Genomic DNA, 19,103 nt, shown 5'->3' with positions numbered 1-19,103 from the left:
TTACACAGAAAAAATTTAAATATTGTGCACATTTGAGAAGATGGCCATCATCCATTTAAAAAAGAACAGTCATGGCAAACATTTTTGGACTTTTTGTATTGAATGCTAAATGGAGGATGCATAAGCTTAATTTTGAGTGGAACTTTTAACATGCTTGAAATAACATCATGTAGCACATCAAGTGCCTTGTCGCCATTTCAATTTAGTGGTTAGTCCTCAAGAAATACAACTATAAGGTCTGGGCCATTTTTTTCTTTTTTTCAATTCATCCAATACACACACAAGACACATGAACACAATAATTGTTCTTTTCAAAAGCGAAACAAACTTGCAGAAACAATCATGGAATATATTACTCTTGGTAAAATATCCTCTTTTGACTTCTATCATACCCATCGACCTTATATTTATCTACAGTGTGGGAGTCAGCCTCTTCCATTAAATACTTAATGGCAACAGAGACAAAGAGTATTACTGATGAGCCAGCAGCTGAAATAAAGTCATTCTTACACACACAGACTGGAAAAAAACAGCCCAACTCCACTTTTATTCCTATTACATACTAAACTGGCAATTTTCACCTACAATAGCTTTGAACTGTATAGACTTTAGTTATGATGGCTCACCACGCTAGTTATATGTCTCATGACACCTACACTTCCATAGAAACTACCTTTAATTGCACATACAGATGTTCTCTATGTAAAATCAATTTGTCACACAATATCTCCCTCATGGTCGAATTAATTGTTCCTCTACAATCCAATCATACTAATAGCCTAGATACTTACAATTCACAGGTGGGTATGTTGTACAATAGAAAATACAGGCATGATAGAAAAAATTATGAAATAGCTTGGGCAGAAAATCATTTGGCCCACTGCCACAGTTTACTTGGCTTATTGCCATCACACATTGACAAGTTAAGGTTAACACTTAGACCAATTTTATTGGAAATATTGCCACCTCACCTTACCACATACATTCATGGTTATGCAAACAGGTATAGTTAAATAACTATACAAGACAATGACCCCTTAAAAATTATGGGGGGGGGGGGGGGGGGGGGAGGGGGGATGGCCTTATACAATCCTGGCACGTCTGAACATTTGCATAACTAATCAACTGGTTGTTTTGACACAAATTTGTCATGGTACTTTGTCCTAGTCAAAATATTTTTTGGTATGATTTGTTAACACAAAGGCGTGACCATTTACAATGTATAACATGCAAGTGTAACTGAATTCAAGTTTAAAAAATTGTTATTTAAGGGTGAATTACATGTAGGTGTGAACCTGGGATGTCTCTTGTATCTATAAGTCTGAGAGGTATATATCAAAATGAATTCATCTGAAAGATACATTTAATTGTAACTGACAGTAAAGAAAAAACCTATGAAACACGTTCTTTTAATGCTGAACTGAATGAAAACAAAAATCATAATACAGATGCTGAAAAGGAATTGCTTACGTACATTGTATGGGTTCTTCTGCCAGGAAGCAGTGAAAGTGCTAGGCAGGGATAGAAAAATATGTAGAAGTAAAAGGTCCCCCTCCCCTTCATTTCCTGTTTTTTTCACATTTTGTCTTTTATAATCTTTTACACAGAGAAATAAAAAAGTCTCCAACAGTTTCAAAATTACCCCCCCCCCCCCCCCCCCCCCCAGTCATGAGAGAAGACAAAATACATCTGGATTCCAACAAAAGCTTTTCCCAAAGAGGCATATGCCTTTGGATGGATCAAATTTTGATCATTCTGTCATAAACCAATGATTAGGTACCCCAAAATTCACAGATTAACAGAAACTAACCTCTATGCATATAATAATAATACGTATCAAAGGGGATTTTCAGGATCTATATTTCTAAATACTCAGGGTGGTGACAGAGGTCAGATTCGTACTACTCTTATACATAAAATCCCTATACCCTGGCTCTTCATTAGGGAATTTCAGAATAGCTGAATTAATGTAAAATCAATGTAAAACAGCTAAAAATTGACTATCATCTTATGAGATCTGTTACTTTTGTTACTGCACTCTGTGAACAAGTACCATAACTTAAAAGCTGCATAAAATCTTTCACCCATGGGCTGTTTTTTTTACACTTGGCGCAGCTATACAAATGTAATTGCTTCCACATTGCCAAAAGTTACAGGGTCACTTTAGCAAAAAGGTCCACATAATAATAACTGTGTCCCATGTAAAGGGTAGAGCAGCTAGCTAAGGAAAATTTGTGCCCAGTAGATGACAGAGGGTTACCAACTCATGGACTTTAAACTAATCCAAAATAATCTGAAGTTACAGCCAATAAAAAACCTTGTACCAAATAAAAGAAGATCATGACTGTTTATCACATCTTACCTGACCCAGGAGCCACATGTGGAAAGGGGCACTCGTGTCCTCTCCAACAGCCTTCTGGGGTCATGAAGAATTTGCATGGCATCTTTTCTTCATATGAAGCTAGAGATGTAAAAAGTAAATATATTACTATAAAAACAATCAAAATTAAGTGCGATACATGATTTTTGCTAAAGAAAAGTATACTCAATCTTTGAAAAATGAAAAAAAAATTAATAAGTTATGCAAAAAAATGAATACATTAAAAAATTAATTGAATTCATGATTAATTGATTCAAACTTTTAAAAATTGACAAAAATTGTTTTAGGATATATATTATTCATCAACTGTTTTGAAGATTGGAAATTATCAATTACATAAATCATTGTTTTACTGGTAGACAAAATTGAGGGCTGACAAAGGCATGTACACAAAAACAGACACATAACAAGAATGCTTCCATTTCCAGTGAATTTTTCTCAAATAACTGCAACATTCAACTAAAGTCAGTTGCTTGGAAGAAAATACTTAAATTATGCACATCTGTCAGATTTCACCCTTTCAATTTCTTTGTCACGTATGTACACGCACACACACACACGCACACACACATTGGAGAAAGATGATAGCATGACCTTGAGAAGTCAAATACAATTGCCTTGGTTTTCTTAGAATTTATTGTCATTTTCTTGTTGGTTGACCATTTGACCTCATTTGTTGCCATTTGTAAGATGTCATGGGATTGCAAATAATCAGGAGGGAAATGTCATCCACATATTTGAATGAGTTGCTAGTTTTGGCCAACAGAAGGGCCTTGTGGTAAGAGTATCTGCCTCCAGAGCAGGAGAACGTGGGTACAACCCTGTCCAGGGACATATGAGTTTTTCATCAATGGTACCTGCCGTCTCCCTGCTTGGCACTCAGTTCTTAGGGGTTGAAACAGGGGAAAGCTCCTGGTGTAGCAGCAAAAGATATTGTTTGTTTGTTAGATCCTCATACCTCAGTCGGGCTGTATGTATCCTTCCCAGGGAGGCGAGAGCGTCAACACCTTGTATGCATGTTGTCCAAAAAAGACTATAGCTACAATTCTTTTACGCACAACTCCAACCTAATGGATTACAATCATTGTAAAGTTATAATAATAATAATTATCATTATTATTATTGTTGATGTTGTTGTTGCAAAAAAGGTACATACATTTCATATTCAATTTTCTGCCAAATATCATCAAAAGAGTCTAGATACACTTAAAGTCCTTTCTGTTGGGTTTTCTTTTTGTTGGCCCATAAAAAAAAACAATTTTTCTAAAAAAAAAAAAGCACTATGAAAACATTTCCCTTAATCTGACAATTATTGCATAATGTATACAAACAAGCACATGCAACATTAACAATGAAGCCATTATTTTAAGTGGGGATACTTGTGACTGTGACATAAACATGTTCATCACACTTCACTGATAAATAATGAAATGCATAGGAACAAACACAAATGAAAGGCTTTTCTCAAAACATTTGACAGTATATATCAAGCTGTTTTTATTTATTTAAATACTGTAACAGCAAATGATGAGGTCAAAAGCTCCCAACCTATACCCAAGGATGCAATAAGGTGGTTGAGCATTTAAATGAAGACGAATAAACCCCCAGTGGAGGGGGGCATCGTAGTGAACATAACAGCATAACTGATGGTGCACCATATTGACAAAGAAATTTCAGTGAGCAACATTGCCAAGTTTAAACACAGGTACCATGTCTTAATTTCATGATATATTTGGTTCAGCAGAACTTAACCTTGACACATTGGGAGAGAGATGGTGGAGATATAAAATGCACTTGTTGGCCCTAAATGTAATCATGAATTATTTCATGTGTTGGTACAGCATAATACATATTCAATGATCACCTTCAGAACTGAGCCCAATAAATCTTAGATAGGGTTATTACCTTCCAATGGATATGTGACAGGTTGATGTAATGTGGTTTATTGCCATGATAATGATTCTATAAACGAAATGATTGAGGATCGAATTGCCACAACAAAGCCAAAACACACATTGGGTTGGGTTGTACTGTTTGTTTATTATATTTTCCTTTAAAAAGTACATCTTTATCCTGTTTTCTAGTGCTAAAACACATCACAATGGATGTAAACATGTCAAGGTTAGAGAAGCAATTTATCTTTTTTTTCCAAGAGACATTGTGCAAAGAGGCTTCCCTTGATGAGGGAGATGTTAACCAGGCCCCAATGCATTCCCGGCCCATCAATACTTGCCATGTTGTTTTGCACACATATATATCACCTAAACATTCATGACCAATCCTTATTTTTTGTTAAGTCTTTTATATCTAAAAGCTTTGTGTTGAATGACAGCACTGCTAAAACTACAGACTGTGGAACCATGCTCCAATTCCAAACTTGAAGCACTGACAGAGGCTGCTTTACGTAAAGGGATAACGGAGAGAAAATTGTTAAAAAATACAGCACAAGGAGACCAGGTTTTCACTGAAATTATAAACAATTCTTTCCCCAATTGTATATCCTGCAGATTTTATTAAAATTTGTGAAGAGCTTGTCCATTAACAAACAAGCACATGTACAATTAATCAACATTGACAAAAACATAACCTTCTTCGTTGGCAAAGATATATAATGAATGCCTTAATTCTAGTCTTTCTGCATGGATAGGCAGCACTATGGAAAACACCCAGTTCACTTCAATCATTGGCGGAAACAGAAATTGTGGCACGAATAAACTTTATAATTGAATAAGTGGGCTTGTTTGGGTGTTTACTCAAAATTTCTGCTACTTAAATAAACGTCCCCGAAACAAGATCAAAACTTTTTACAGGTATAGATAGTAGAACTCGTAAATAGAAGCATGTTTTTTGAGTCAGCGGAATAATCATCAACTTGTACTCACAAGCTTATAATCATTTTAACCAAGATCACTGGCAAATGTAGCCACATTTTTTTTAACCTCATAAATATTTGGCTTCAAATTTTGTATTTGTTGCATTGTATCATTGCCTATATTAGTGAATAAATGATTATGCATTTCAAGTTAAATACACTTTGTGGAGCAGAAAGTGAATAAAATGATAATTTCTAGTCATTTGCAATCATTTTCTGCAAATTCTGATTTTTTCGGCTGTAGTTTTATGCCCATTGTAATGAATATTACAGCCGAGAAATGATTGGTGTAAAGCAAGCTCTGGTGCATACTGCAGTGGATGGAGACCTACCTTAGCACCACACAGATGGATAACCCCCGTTTTTTTCCTTAATTTGTTTGGAAAGCGCAAAGAAGAAAATTAACGCTGTGGAAGATAAATAAACTTAATTATTTGTTACAGTAGTAAAATTTGTTGGTTTCAGGCCATCTTCCGACACAGAAGAAATTAGATATCCATCCATGTGAACCTGAAAATCTAACCTCTTCTAGGCTACCTTGGTTGATGTCCATAAACCTACCTCTCTCTGCACAATACTCAAGAAGAAGCCCTTGCAGTTTGAATTGCTTCTGAATCAATAAAATTCAATTGGAACCAATTTCTCTCCCCCACCCACCCAAATAATGTTTTTTTTTTTAACAGAAAGACTTTATCTCATTTTATATGAATAAACTTCACCATTAATTAAGCCACAACTAACATTTTTACTTAACATGTGAAATTTTTATTACACATGGGCAAATACATACAAAATTTTGAAATTTGTGTATGATTAGTTAAGAAAATATCAGCTCTGCTTAAGTGGCATAGTAAATGCCCAGCTCATATCCACACAGACAGAAAAGCAAACACTTGAAATAAATCAAAATAAATATGTATTCTTTACAATTTGGTCATATATAATGCTCTCATCTTTTAGTACTGTCACAAATTGCATATAATCATTTTTCAAACTTCTGTCCTCATTTCTTTTCACTTATTTTCATGAAATGTTTTGTCTAAAATATCCAAAAGGATTCTTTCTCCTTTACACACTGAGATGTATACCTGAGTGACGCAGCTGTACTGTAACGTTTTGAGAGGTGTTAACATGTAATTACGCTGCACAAGTTCTACCTCAGTGCCCTCATTGCTCTTACTTCAAGGTGCAGTGTACGTGCTTGAAAATTTAGTCATTTATGAAAGTCATTTAGAACTAAATCATTTAATTTTAACTGGAATAAAACATCAAAACCAAATGCAGAGATGAACAATGACTTGTGAGTAGGAGAAAATTGTTTTGTGGGTAAATTCAGTATAAAGTACCTTTAAGTTTATAACTGGACATATTGAGCATGAGAACTCCTTTCAGAGGGCTCTCTTTTGTAGATGTCAATCTCTCAAAATGCATTAGTACACAGGCCTACCCAACTACCCGGCTCAGCACTGAATGATCCTGAATTCACCCATATATCGGACCACACTACCCGTTTTCAAGGTGTGCATCAATATGCGCTTCAAAGTATCAGACGCGGCACTGCTCTTGCCTAGTACGTGATGTGATAGTAATGATTCTCAGCAGGGTTAGAAAGTAGTGCATCTTATCTCAATATTTGTTCCGGCGTACAATACTGTGAAATGCGTACTGGCACACACCTCAAAAACGGGGTCCGATCTACCGGTGAATTTGGGATCATTTGGTGCCAAGTCTGGTAGTTGGGTAGGCCTGGTACAGCAGCTGTATCACTGAAGTGGACTGTACAATGCAAAAAAGGCTTAATTCATGGACAAACACCACACTAATCTCAATGCTCCATCTCTATAAAGTCCTCTTTGCCTCCCATTTGCAAAAAGTAATACTATAAAGATCCTAAATCTTTAGCTTATAAGAACTTCTGTGATGTCCTCTGAAGGTGTCATTAACAAAGCACTGCTTTGGGAAATAAGATTACCTTTTTTCAGATATTACCCACAATACATTGCAAATGGAAATAAAATTTTTCAAGCAACCTGAAAGACAACCTGTCCACTAAAGCGGAGTCTCTTCTATGATTTCATTACTTGTTAGGGGTAAGTTACTACAAGCAGATGCCAGAGTTTTGTGCACTATAACTGTGGAATCTCCCTGGTAAGAAAGCAGGTCAGAAAAACTGACCCTACGCTTGGGGCGAGACGACTTATTATATGACGCACTATCTGAATTGGTCCCGTGAACTGGTAACTTATCTACAGATCCTAATTTGGAACTATTTATTTTTGGAGTATACGACTGAATACTGTTGTCAGAGGAGTGATGTTTCTTGTTCCGTCTTAACCCCTTTTCATAGCTGTCTTTTCCACTCAACTGTTCTGGTACTGCTATTGACAAAGCTGCGCCAATATCACTACCTGAACTGCTAAGTGATACTTCAGTCTGCAAGGTACCGTTTGACACAGAACGATGGCAGCATCTGTGTTGCGAAACCTGCAGACGATTAGGATTTGGCCTATCACAGGATAAACATAAACTTTGTGACCTCATCCGACCATTAGTCAATATGCCATCACCTTCAATGTTTTCATTATAACTATCGCAGTGAGGTATGGTGTATATGCTGCTGCCAGCTTTTCCATTTGAATGAGTACTTGTGTGCTCTTGTGTGGAACTTTTGCGACTGACAATGGATAAAGAGGCTGAGGACGATGAGGAATTCTGATGGAATTTCCGATGTTGCAGACTAGTTCCAGTGAAACGTCTCAGAATAAGTCTTAGGCAGCAGTCGGCCAAAACATGGCGGATTTGTTTGATGTTTACGCCATTTAGTAATGGTGAAGCCACAGACTTCAACAAAACCCCTGGATATAGATAGAGATGAATAGTTTCTGTCAAACCAGAAAAATTGGTAGCAACGCGTAACAGTATATACATGAGCAATGGCGTATAGGATATAAATAAAATAATTGCATTTCCCACTGTCAGTTTGACAAATTTAATACTCCGCCTACATTCTCTACTAAACTGAGCCAAGTGATGGTCAGTCTTCTGTAGTTGCCTCACTAAGGCACTAATTTTCAAATGCAATGCCACAGTAATCAGTATAAACACAAAATAGGCAATTACGAATGAGATCAAGTAAGAATAGGTATAGAATTCATAGAATTTTTCAGAGGAGTAATTCTCCGAGTTGCTCCACCCCATCTGAGGTGCAAATCCGAAGACGAAGGCACAGTTCCACGAGAATACTACAGTTCCTATCACAATGTGTTTCTGTATATGTTTCACATATTCTAACGGGTAAGCTATGCGCAGATAGCTTTCCCAAGACAGTCCCAGCACCATGCAACAGGAAGCAACCATGGAACAAAACAGCACACTTTCTCCAAGGAAAAGATTGTTTTTGCCAACCTCACCAAACTGGATGAAAAAATGTTTGGTGATACCAAACACGCCAGCCAAAATGTCCGCCACGCACAAACTGCGTATGAAGATAAGTGTGGGACTCCGGCCTCCTGTTGTGAATTTTGCTGCCATTAAAATGGCACTGTTCAATACAACTGCAACTACTGCAAACACCAGTAAAACAATCCCAGCGATCTGTTGTTCCAGAGAACCAAATTCTTGTTGATGACTAATATTGCTTCTGCCAGTATTCGATTTATTGTCCAAATCCAATGTGCTGAACCCCACCGAAGAGTCATTGAAAAAAGATGTATTCACAACAAAAACATTACCAAATGAGTCAGTAGTCTGCAATTCTGCACTCCATGTTGTTAAAACAGTACTGTTTGGAAAATGTCTTAGGCTTGTCTTGCTAAATGCTTGAGTGGGCGTGGTGTTGAGCATAGCTCTAGCACAGAGATTGAAGCGCAGTGCTCTCAACACATCTTCAAAGAGCTGTTGCAATGCTTAAAAATTTCAAATAACTTGTTCCTTCCTTGGCCATATACTTGGTGTTCTGATTTTCAGAAGCATATCTCATAACAATTTAATCTGCGTTCTTGTCAAAGTTGACCTCACAGTTAAATGAAAAACTGTCGTCTGCTAAAAACTCATTGCCAATGCCTCACAAGCCCAAGGCTGATTACGTAGTCTACTGTATCAAACGGCACCATGTTCCGAGTTGACTGCACAATGGTACAAATGGAAACCTGAAAAAGTGCAAAAACAAGATAAGATTCATGTATATATAGAGACAAAATGACAAAGATCAAACTTCTCAACACGCACAATACTGGCAATAAAATGAATTATTCATTGTGTGAGCTAAAATTGTCTTTATTTGTTTGCCTCATCAGAAGCACGCATCTTTGGCATTTACTTTATTTTGTCAAATTTCTAGGAACCAAGCTATAATTATTCATACTTGCCCATCAAACTGTCATTTAAGATGGGAATACATAGCTTGATATTAACTAATCGCAAAATGCATGTTACCAGGTACAAATGATAAAATATGAATGCACTTTATTTATGGATTACATTTTTCTGAGAAAGATATTCTGGGTGACATTTTTGATTTCAAAGTTTAACAGGTCAACAGAGCATTCATTAGTATTAAAACAATGTGGAAATGGGCCACACAAAATAAAAATCTCACAACTTTCTATCAAACAAAAGGGAGATTGGGATTCTCTTCAATAGTTTGCTGTCTAATGTGCTTTTCAGTTATTAAAAAAATGTGAATAAATGGTATTAAATATGAATATCTTTAAAAAAAAACTTTTTGGATACATGATCCTGATAACAATCATTAACTTAAAACTATTAAGATTCATGACAGAACTTCATTAAAAGGTCATACTGGAAACCAAATGTGATATATTCACAACAGACTAAAAAGGTCAATGAAAGTTCTAGGTAGAAACTATGCAAGACCAAAGACTCAGCTTATCAAGAGCTTACTTTATAATCTCTTATCTGCATATGAACTGAGTGTAACAAACATGATATGACAATGTAACATCACTGACAATAATTTTAACATGCATTAATAGTGATTTAACAAAATTTCTATAGCCAAATAACTAAATTAAGATACATAAAAGCCAGAAAAAATTATTTTAAGTAGAAAAAAGTCAGCAATTCTAACTTCTGGCTCTAAATCAAAGAAAAAAAGTTAGGGATTTTAAGTTCTGGCTCAAGGCTTAAATTCTAGCTTAAAACTAATAAGTGGCTTAACCTCCTGCCAGAGAGCAATGCACAGACTTAATTAAGTCTCCTGCAGTAAAATCTTATTAACCAAACTAAAAAATACATCTGCAAAAAATCCAGATATTCATCAAAATGAAATACTACTGATCTGGATCAAGTAGAATAATCTGCATATCATTTCTGTTACTTGGAAAAACCTTAATATAATCCATTCAGAATCTCCTCCTAACTATCAGCTTTATCTTGAGCCAAGGTACCAGAAGTTAAAATCCTATTTTTGTATGATGCGTGTTTCATCCGATATATATAATTGCAACAACAGTATCAATCCACATCCTTACATGACACCAAATCATTATTTAGAAATATATTTTCTTGAGACAATCTAAATAAAACATATCCAGTATTTTAATACATGAGTAACAAGGGGTACTATGCAGTTGGGTTTCAGAATTTGTAGAAATTTCAACAAAATAACAGATAAAATATTGTTACTTTTCAATACCATTACTTTCACTCATCTTAAAATAATAACTGAACACATCAGTCTTAATTGGTACACATGTACCTTGTAAAGTACCAGATACCTTTGATCAAATAGTTATTGTAAATTACTTTTTTTTAAACTGAGGAAAGACAAGTCAACAAAATCTCTGAATTATCCATTAAACAAGTGTTTTCCAGATGAAGTATGGGATGCTTGTGTAATGCCTTTCATATCAATTACAGTTTGAGAAAATCTGTGTGTGTGTGTGTGTGGGGGGGGGGGGGGGGGGGGAGGGGACTTTTTGTGAGACAGAAGTCGACTGTTCAGAAGTGACAACATAACATAACTAGGCCAAATGGCCAAACTAGGCAAATTTTTCTGAAAAAAAGGCCTTGAATTCACTAATAATTTTTTTCAGTTTTTTCCTTGGTGAAAAACAGGCCATTTGACTATCAATTTTATCATGCAGCTGCTCTGAAAAGGGGCAATGAATCCCTTGTATTCCTTATTGTTGTTTTGCCTTTGGTTCAAAACAAACCATTCAACAAACAATCAAATAATAAAACAAGTATTGATTCTTCACTCAGACTCTCAAGTTGTTTTTCAGACCTTGGTCATTATCACATATCTAGGGCCTGAAATACAACGCAATCAAGTTGTATCAAGCCAATAAATCCAACTTAGGATATACCTAGTAGTAACAATCAAATAAACAGGTATAAAAAATTCAAATAATATCAGAGTTAATATCAATGTAAAAGAAACAGTTATTGTAGCATACATCCACCCACATAACTGCCTACAGGAACTATCTCTTAGAAATTGACCACAAAAGATATAACTATCTACATGCATACATGAAATAAAAAATAAAAGGTCAGTTAGTATCTAGGGTCTCACACTACGTTATTAACATGGTATCAAATAGTTAACGCTCTCACTTCAGTACTTATGTCACGGAAGTCAACTTCTCAGTTAACACCTAAAGAAAACTGTTTTTTAATATCGAAGTGACTGTAGCATCCACTATTCTATCCTGGCCACAAGCCATAGGCACACCTTTTAATGTCTGATACAGTGGTAGTCAAATCAATTACTTACTTTCATTTCGCTTTGGCAATTCACAGTAAGCAAAATTTAATTATAAAATTAATAAAAAAAATGATAAAATAAGCTAATGAAATAAAACAATGATTTTAATGTCGCTTCTGAGATATAAATAATTTCATTTTCATTCTTAAACTCAATCATGGCTCTTTAACCGTCAGACAAGCTGTTGTTTTACAAATAATCAATGTTGTGAATCAATGTTCTGTGATGAAATGATGCATAAACAACCTGTTCATCTAACTGTTATAAACATTTAATAGTGCTGCAACAGAAGCCTTTCATTATAAAGTCCATCAACTTTTGCTCTAGGTAGAAACACAAGTTAAAATCTGATCTGTACTTACCTCACCCCTCATATTTCTAGTCCAAGTAAGTGCTGCAATTTATGTGGGACAGACTGCTCAAAGGCAAAATAATTAGACTAATTCACTTTCTCCTCTTGTTCACTTAATAACTGTGATAAAATTTTCATGTCCTGTGCATTAGAAACTATGTTCACACGGGTAAAATTAGAACAGTTTCTGATTTGGTCTATTCTGAGTCATTGTTAAAAATGTGTTTATCTGTTTGAAGCTGTTCTGGCCTACATGTTAACAAACTTCCATACAAAATTTTCAAACCTTTTATCTCTTTTTCTCTTGGATGACTCTTTGAAAATCTAGCCCAGAAGCAGACTTTTTTGACTAATAGTAATAGTACCATAAAAACATTCATAAACTAGTATATCTTTCTAACCATATTGAAAGAAAACTTCTGACACCTGCATCAGTTACCAGTATTGTGCAAGAATAATTGAAATAATCACCCATGATATAAATTTTCCTGTCAATTTTGACAGTTAAAGTGAAATAATTTACACTGAAATGGAAATAATGATTCAAAGAATAATCACTCTCACATGTATGCCCCTATACGTATTATTACTGATCGGCACATATAACAGGTCTGTAGCGAGCAATTTCAAAGGGGAGCATATGAGCTCTTCTATCAAGATACCTATCCTAGAATCTACAGCAAATTTACATAAAGAACAGAGCTTTTCTTGTCCAAGGTAGTGGCTACTTCACCCCCTGAACCTCCATGCACCCCCCCACCCCACCCTGTCTGTGCAGGAGCCATAACAAATTTAAATTTCTGACGGATATTTCATCACTAATTATACCAATCATTGGCACAGTAATTTAAAAAAATGAAGATGTATCCAATAAAAAATTATTTCCAGTTATCTCCTAACCTATCCCCTTGAGATATAGTTCATAAACAAAACTGGACTTACATGTAGCTGAGTAAAGCCCTTACCTCTGGAAGTGGAAGCTGAATTGCAATCTCCCTATCATGCCTGGATGATCTGACTGTTTAACACAATCAGGTAAGATTACATAGAAATACAAACAGGAGGGAGAGGTATGGATTGTAATTAATCTTCCTCTTCCAAATGTCATTGAAAACCAATCCAAGTGTGACTTTAAAAAATCCCCATTCATCACTCACTGTGAAGAGTACCAGTAGGGCATGCAGATGCTTGAAACACAGCCTGCCTCCAATCTGTAGCCTATCTAACATTGATATATCTACACACCTACAAATAGACCTTCATGTTTCTAATAACAATACTGGTGATTATGACAAGCCATAAGCTGTGAAACCCTGAAGTGAAGCACTACTTTGTTTTCTCAGTGCATCATCTTATATATCACAGTTTAGGAAGATAAAGTACCCTGGAGAGAACATAATGTGGCCCTTGGGACAATGTGACTTTCTTTACTTTTGTGTGAACTTAACTTTTGTTGCGTAAATACATAAATAAATAAAATAAATATATTAATTAATTAATTAAAATAAAACTTACTTTTTCGGCACCCTCTGTATTTTCCTACATTCTGCTATCTGTTGAAAAAACACAGAACAGGAACAAACCAAAAAGTAGAATTTTAAGCAGAGACTGCTATTTTACATTTTACTGCTTTCCTCAGGTAAAAACTACCCAGGAAAAGAGGAAAGAAACTCTACAATATATCCTATAAGTAATTTCTTGCTGTGACGCAAATCATACGTAATTTCTATTTATGTTACTGACATGCTACAGAGCAATGACCGTCAGTCACTTAACGACCATTTAAAATGAGTTTTGCAAACCTATAGTTAATGCGCACCAACTCCACAGGACTCTCGGTGAATGTAATCAGATTAACCCTCATCCACAAGGAAATGGAACCCTACGTAAACCCTGAAACCGGGCCTCAGAGGCCCGGTGTACCATGAAAATCTGACTCCCATCAAAAAACATTCAAAAATCTAATTTAATTTGAGTAAATGACTATGATCTTGTAGTATGCATAATGGAGGACACATTGGCACTTTTTGTTAGTTTGCAGGTGAAGATTTTCATGAAAAAATAAAAAAAAAATTAAAGATTTGTATTTTACCACCCAAGGACCCCCCTATGAAAAAGCTATTTATTTGACATTTTATGACCATTTCAACATCTTTTCTTTGAGGATACTTTATGAGGAATATATTGAAAGTACTTGAAAGTTTAATGGTTAAAAAATTGGGTGAAAAAAAAAAATAAAAAACACATTAAAAAATAAGAAAAATTAAAGATTTATATTCTAACACCCAATGACCCCCCTACGAAAAAGCTATTTATTTGATATTTGATGATCATTCTGACATCTTTTCTTTGAGGATACGTTATGAGGAATATATTGAAAGTACTTGAAAGTTTGATGGTTAAAAAATTGGGTGAAAAAAATAATAAAAAAACACATGAAAAATAAGAAAAATTAAAGATTTGTATTCTAACACCCAATGACTCCCCTATGAAAAGGCTATCTATTTGATATTTGATGATCATTCTGACATCTTTTCTTTAAGGATACTTAATGAAGAATATATTGGAAATATTTGAAAGTTTGAATGGTAAAATACTGGGTATGCTATATAAGAAGAATTCAGTAAAAAGGTGATGGGGCCAATTTCTTGAGTTAAAAATGTAGCATTTTGACATGGAACTGCAAAACCTACAGGTAGTAAGATGAATACTTGTTTTAAAAATATTCACCAAAATTTTCACCACCAAACTTTCAAATAATAACAAAATGTACATCTCTGTGCAAACTATGTAGAAAACAATGGTATGGTGACTGAATATAAAATAGGTCCTTTTCTTTATGGGAATCCAAATCTCATGGGTATAAAAATGAAGATTTTCATGATTTATTTTTCATTCTTTCATTCACTATTTTATCATCAAACTTTTAAATATTTCCAATATATTTTTCATAAAGTATCCTAATAGAAAAGATGTCAGAATAATCATCAAATATCAAATAAATAGCTTTTTCATAGGGGAATTATTGGGTGATAAAATGCACATTTTTAATTTTCTATTTTTCATGTTTTTTTTTTTAGTTTTTTCACCCAATAGTTTACCATCAAACTTTCAAATATTTCCAATATAATCTTCATAAAGTAAATTTAAAGGAAAGATGTAGAAATGATCATCCAATATCAAATAAATAGATTTTTCAAAGGGGAGACAATGGGCAGTTAAGTGCACATTTTTAATTTTCATATTTTTTTCATGAAAATATTCACCTGCAAACTTAAAAAAAAAGTGCCAAAGTATCCTCCATTTTACATACTACAATATCACAGTCATATACTCAAATAAAATAAGATTTATGAACATTTGTGGTGGGGGAGTCAAATTTTCATGAGGAGTCAGATTTTCATTATGAAAATCTGACTGGGGGAGTCAGATTTTCATGTTACACCAGTCCCTTGCTCCCTTTACCTCCACCTGGGTGCACGAGTATACACTGTGTATGGAAAATGCAGAAAAACGTTTTTTTTTTTTTTTTTTTTTTTTTTTTCTCAAAATGGAAAGTTTCGCAAAGGTAGCGCAGTCTATCAGGTATGTAATAATGATAGATTTAAACTGATATCTGCATATCAGGTGTCCAAGGTGACCGATTACTCATAAATAATAATTTCTCCAGGTCTTGAATCTTTCACAGGCAGATTTCATTGACCATACTGATAGTCATAGCACACATGATATTGCTTGTATAAAACATTTTATAGCAAAGCTATTTGAGGTAACATGGACTTATTTATCCCATGTGGAAGTAAAATTATCAAGCGACCGGGCCTAAGAGGCCCGGTTTCCAGGAAATGGGACTAACTTTTGGAAAAGTTAATTTCTACATATGTTGTAAATTATTTCAAAACTAATTATTTATCCATTGATGGGGTATAAGTTGCTTGAGGATTATATGAAAGGAACAGGCTCAAAACCTCATGCATACGAAGAGAGAGCAAAAGATACATGGGTCCGGGCCTGCGAGGCCCCTGAAAGGTGATTGAGGGTTAAAAGACTAACACGCCTCCTCTTGTTTCCAATGTTCTCGCATAATCACCAGCTTTTCTGCATTCTACTCAATGCCAGGTGTGTTGAACTGTTAAATCTGACTGCATTCAGTGAGAGCTCTCGTGAACGCTGCTTCAACTGTTGAAGTCATAATTGTGTTAGTTGTGACAATGCTAAGACTGCATTATTTCCAGCACACAATACAAAAGATGGACAGGTGTGATTTGACTCGAAATATTTAAATCTTACATACGCCATAAAAACAGTGTCAGACATTTAGATCAAATAGTCAAAACCCATTTATAATTAGGCTTCAGTAATTTAGATTTGTGAAAGATGGTATTGTCTGGGCTAACCTCTTGTTGGAAAGTGTTTGCTTAAAACTTGAAAGTTCTACTTAGATAATGTGTTCTAGACACCTTTAAAATGCTTCAGTAGTTTCTTTAGACCACCTGGTATCAAATGATCTCTGATTACAAGTTATTTCTTGGAAACAATCTCCTATCACATTCTTACGATGATAAATATCTTTCAATTTTTCTTTCAATTTTTTTTTCAGTACTTGTCACACAAAATTAAGATACAAAGCTCATACCTTTGAAGCAAGGGAAGCTTGGGAAATCTATAATTGTTGGTACATATGAACTATGTAACATTATTGAATCATTTGAATGCATGATATTAGAACCAGAAAAGGGCACTTTGCTCTTCAAGGGATAAGTTTTACGTGACTGATTTCACCAGGGATGTGTCCTATAGGAAGTTCACCATCATTGTAAAAACAATTAGCTCTGAGATTTTGCAGTCATTGTGAGGGAATTTCTAAAGCACAGAACGAGAATACCGCCGAGGCTTAAAAAAAAAATGGTTTTGTAACCAAGTGGATTTTAAGATGGTAACTATCCAAGGCTTTACCTCCTATCAAGATGCGTTTGAATTTTATGCATCTAGCTAACTGGCAGACAGACACACAGACAAACCTATGTCTTATCCAGGTGGATAATAAGAAGACCAATTAGTATTTGCAATGACACGTGAAAGCTAATAGGTTGAAAACAAGGCCACTCGACAAAGCCAGTCACAATAGACTGACAACAACAATTTTTTTTCATGAGCAAGAAATGAAAAAAAAAAAAAAAGTATAATTTTAGGTTGTCACATGCACTCTATTATTGTTTAAGTGGAGGTGGAATTTTAGTTTCCACTTACCAAAAGACATTATTGTACCTTTAGGCTATGAAATATCATATATATTGTATGTAAATGGATCATTTTCTGATCTGCAAGTCTATTTGATCACTAAGACCTGACATTATCGCATTAAGCTGTGGTTCGAACAACATATTCCCATAACAATATTTGATAATGTCAATTCATTGGGTACCTTATAATGTGGGGTTCATTAACTTTCAAGGTTGCATGTTAATGGGCAATGGTAATTGAAAAGGAATTAAGTATTATGAATTGTGTACTCATATATATTTCTTTGAAAAACAAATATTTTGTTTTAAATGACTTAATTACTCCTGGAAATGAGGATAACGAAAAAAAAAAAAAAACGTAAAATCTACACAAACTGTATTGCAGATTGCTAGTTTCAGTTATTAATTATTACTTTATCAATTAATATTATGGACACAATGTTGATCAAAATGTTCTTAACATTGCCACCTTACCATAAGTTTCAGATCTAATTCCACAACCGAATACCTTACACCTGAGAATTCTTTCCCTTTTGAAGCAAATTAATTTCTGGTTAGACGCCATGGTACTGTTGATGGTTTCAGCCACATTCCACACCCCCAAGTGACCACAAGGTGAACTTCCTATCACAATTCTAACTCTCCTTGACCTTATGTTTGAAACAAGACAAATATTAAGTCATAATTGATTTATATATTCAATTAGAAAATCCTAATTTTATGTCTCCCGAGTTTCCCTAGATCTTTCCTGAAAACATTTATTGACTCCTGCAATAATTCTCAAGTTTAGTTTTTATAGTTTTTTCCATGCAATTCTGATATTGCTTAGCAATTATCTTAATCCCATCTTCTTAACTGCCTAATAGAACGATGCCATGCAATATGAGTATTTTAGAAGGGATAAATTCACACTCGTTCAAACAGCTGGCCCTTCAATCCTTTGTTCCAGCTCTATCTTTTTATAACATCTGCAGCTTTCCCATAATCTATCACAGTACAATAATTTGCATAATTTGTTGTGCTCAAATTGGCATTACCCATTCACATAGTGTAATGAGCAAAAGTCTGCAATATCCTTTTTTAATTACTGCTCAACATCTGCAAGAAGGAACTATTTATTGTCTGAAATCCTGATTCTTATGTTCCCTGGATTAATAAGAGCTAAAATACTGTTCTATTTCATGATTACATGTCTCAATAAGCTGTAGCACTAAAAATAAAAGGTGCTGATATAAATTTTATCATAACCTGCACCTTTAATTTCCAAATATTTAAAACATATTTTTATGATCTTTTAAACACAAACCTGGTACTGTCTGCATTTCCAGTTTCATAAAAGAAACTTAAGGTTTTCAATAGTAAAGAAAGAGATGGAGTAAAAAATATGAAAAAAAAAAAAAAAACAGAATGAAACTAAAAAGGAGTGAGTGATCTCATGAGAGAGAGAGAGAGAGAGAGAGAGAGAGAGAACAAGAGGAACCCATTTATGTGGAAACAACAGATAAGTAAAAGATACTACCAAATAT

At 34.6% G+C, this 19,103-nt stretch overlaps 1 protein-coding gene across 3 annotated transcripts in view; it reads right to left on the bottom strand.

The window, feature by feature from the left end:
* The window catches only part of LOC106178356 (uncharacterized), a 54,969-nt gene that overhangs the window by 7,777 nt on the left and 28,089 nt on the right, over positions 1 to 19,103 (bottom strand). For 2 of the 3 annotated variants that reach the window (XM_087015881.1, XM_087015882.1), the window contains exon 12: positions 2,363 to 2,461. In XM_087015881.1, the coding sequence (XP_086872007.1) occupies positions 2,363 to 2,461 (99 nt within the window). Of the gene's footprint in view, positions 1 to 2,362; positions 2,462 to 9,090; positions 9,401 to 19,103 lie in introns of those variants that run through there. The other variant, XM_087015883.1, reaches the window with a different exon arrangement.

Source organism: Lingula anatina, chromosome 6, assembly GCF_051362555.1.
Source record: "Lingula anatina isolate TDL-2025a chromosome 6, LinAna3.0, whole genome shotgun sequence".
Lineage (NCBI taxonomy): Eukaryota > Metazoa > Brachiopoda > Lingulata > Lingulida > Lingulidae > Lingula > Lingula anatina.
Note: the sequence above shows the minus strand (reverse complement) of the source record. Positions and strands in the feature narration are given on the sequence as shown.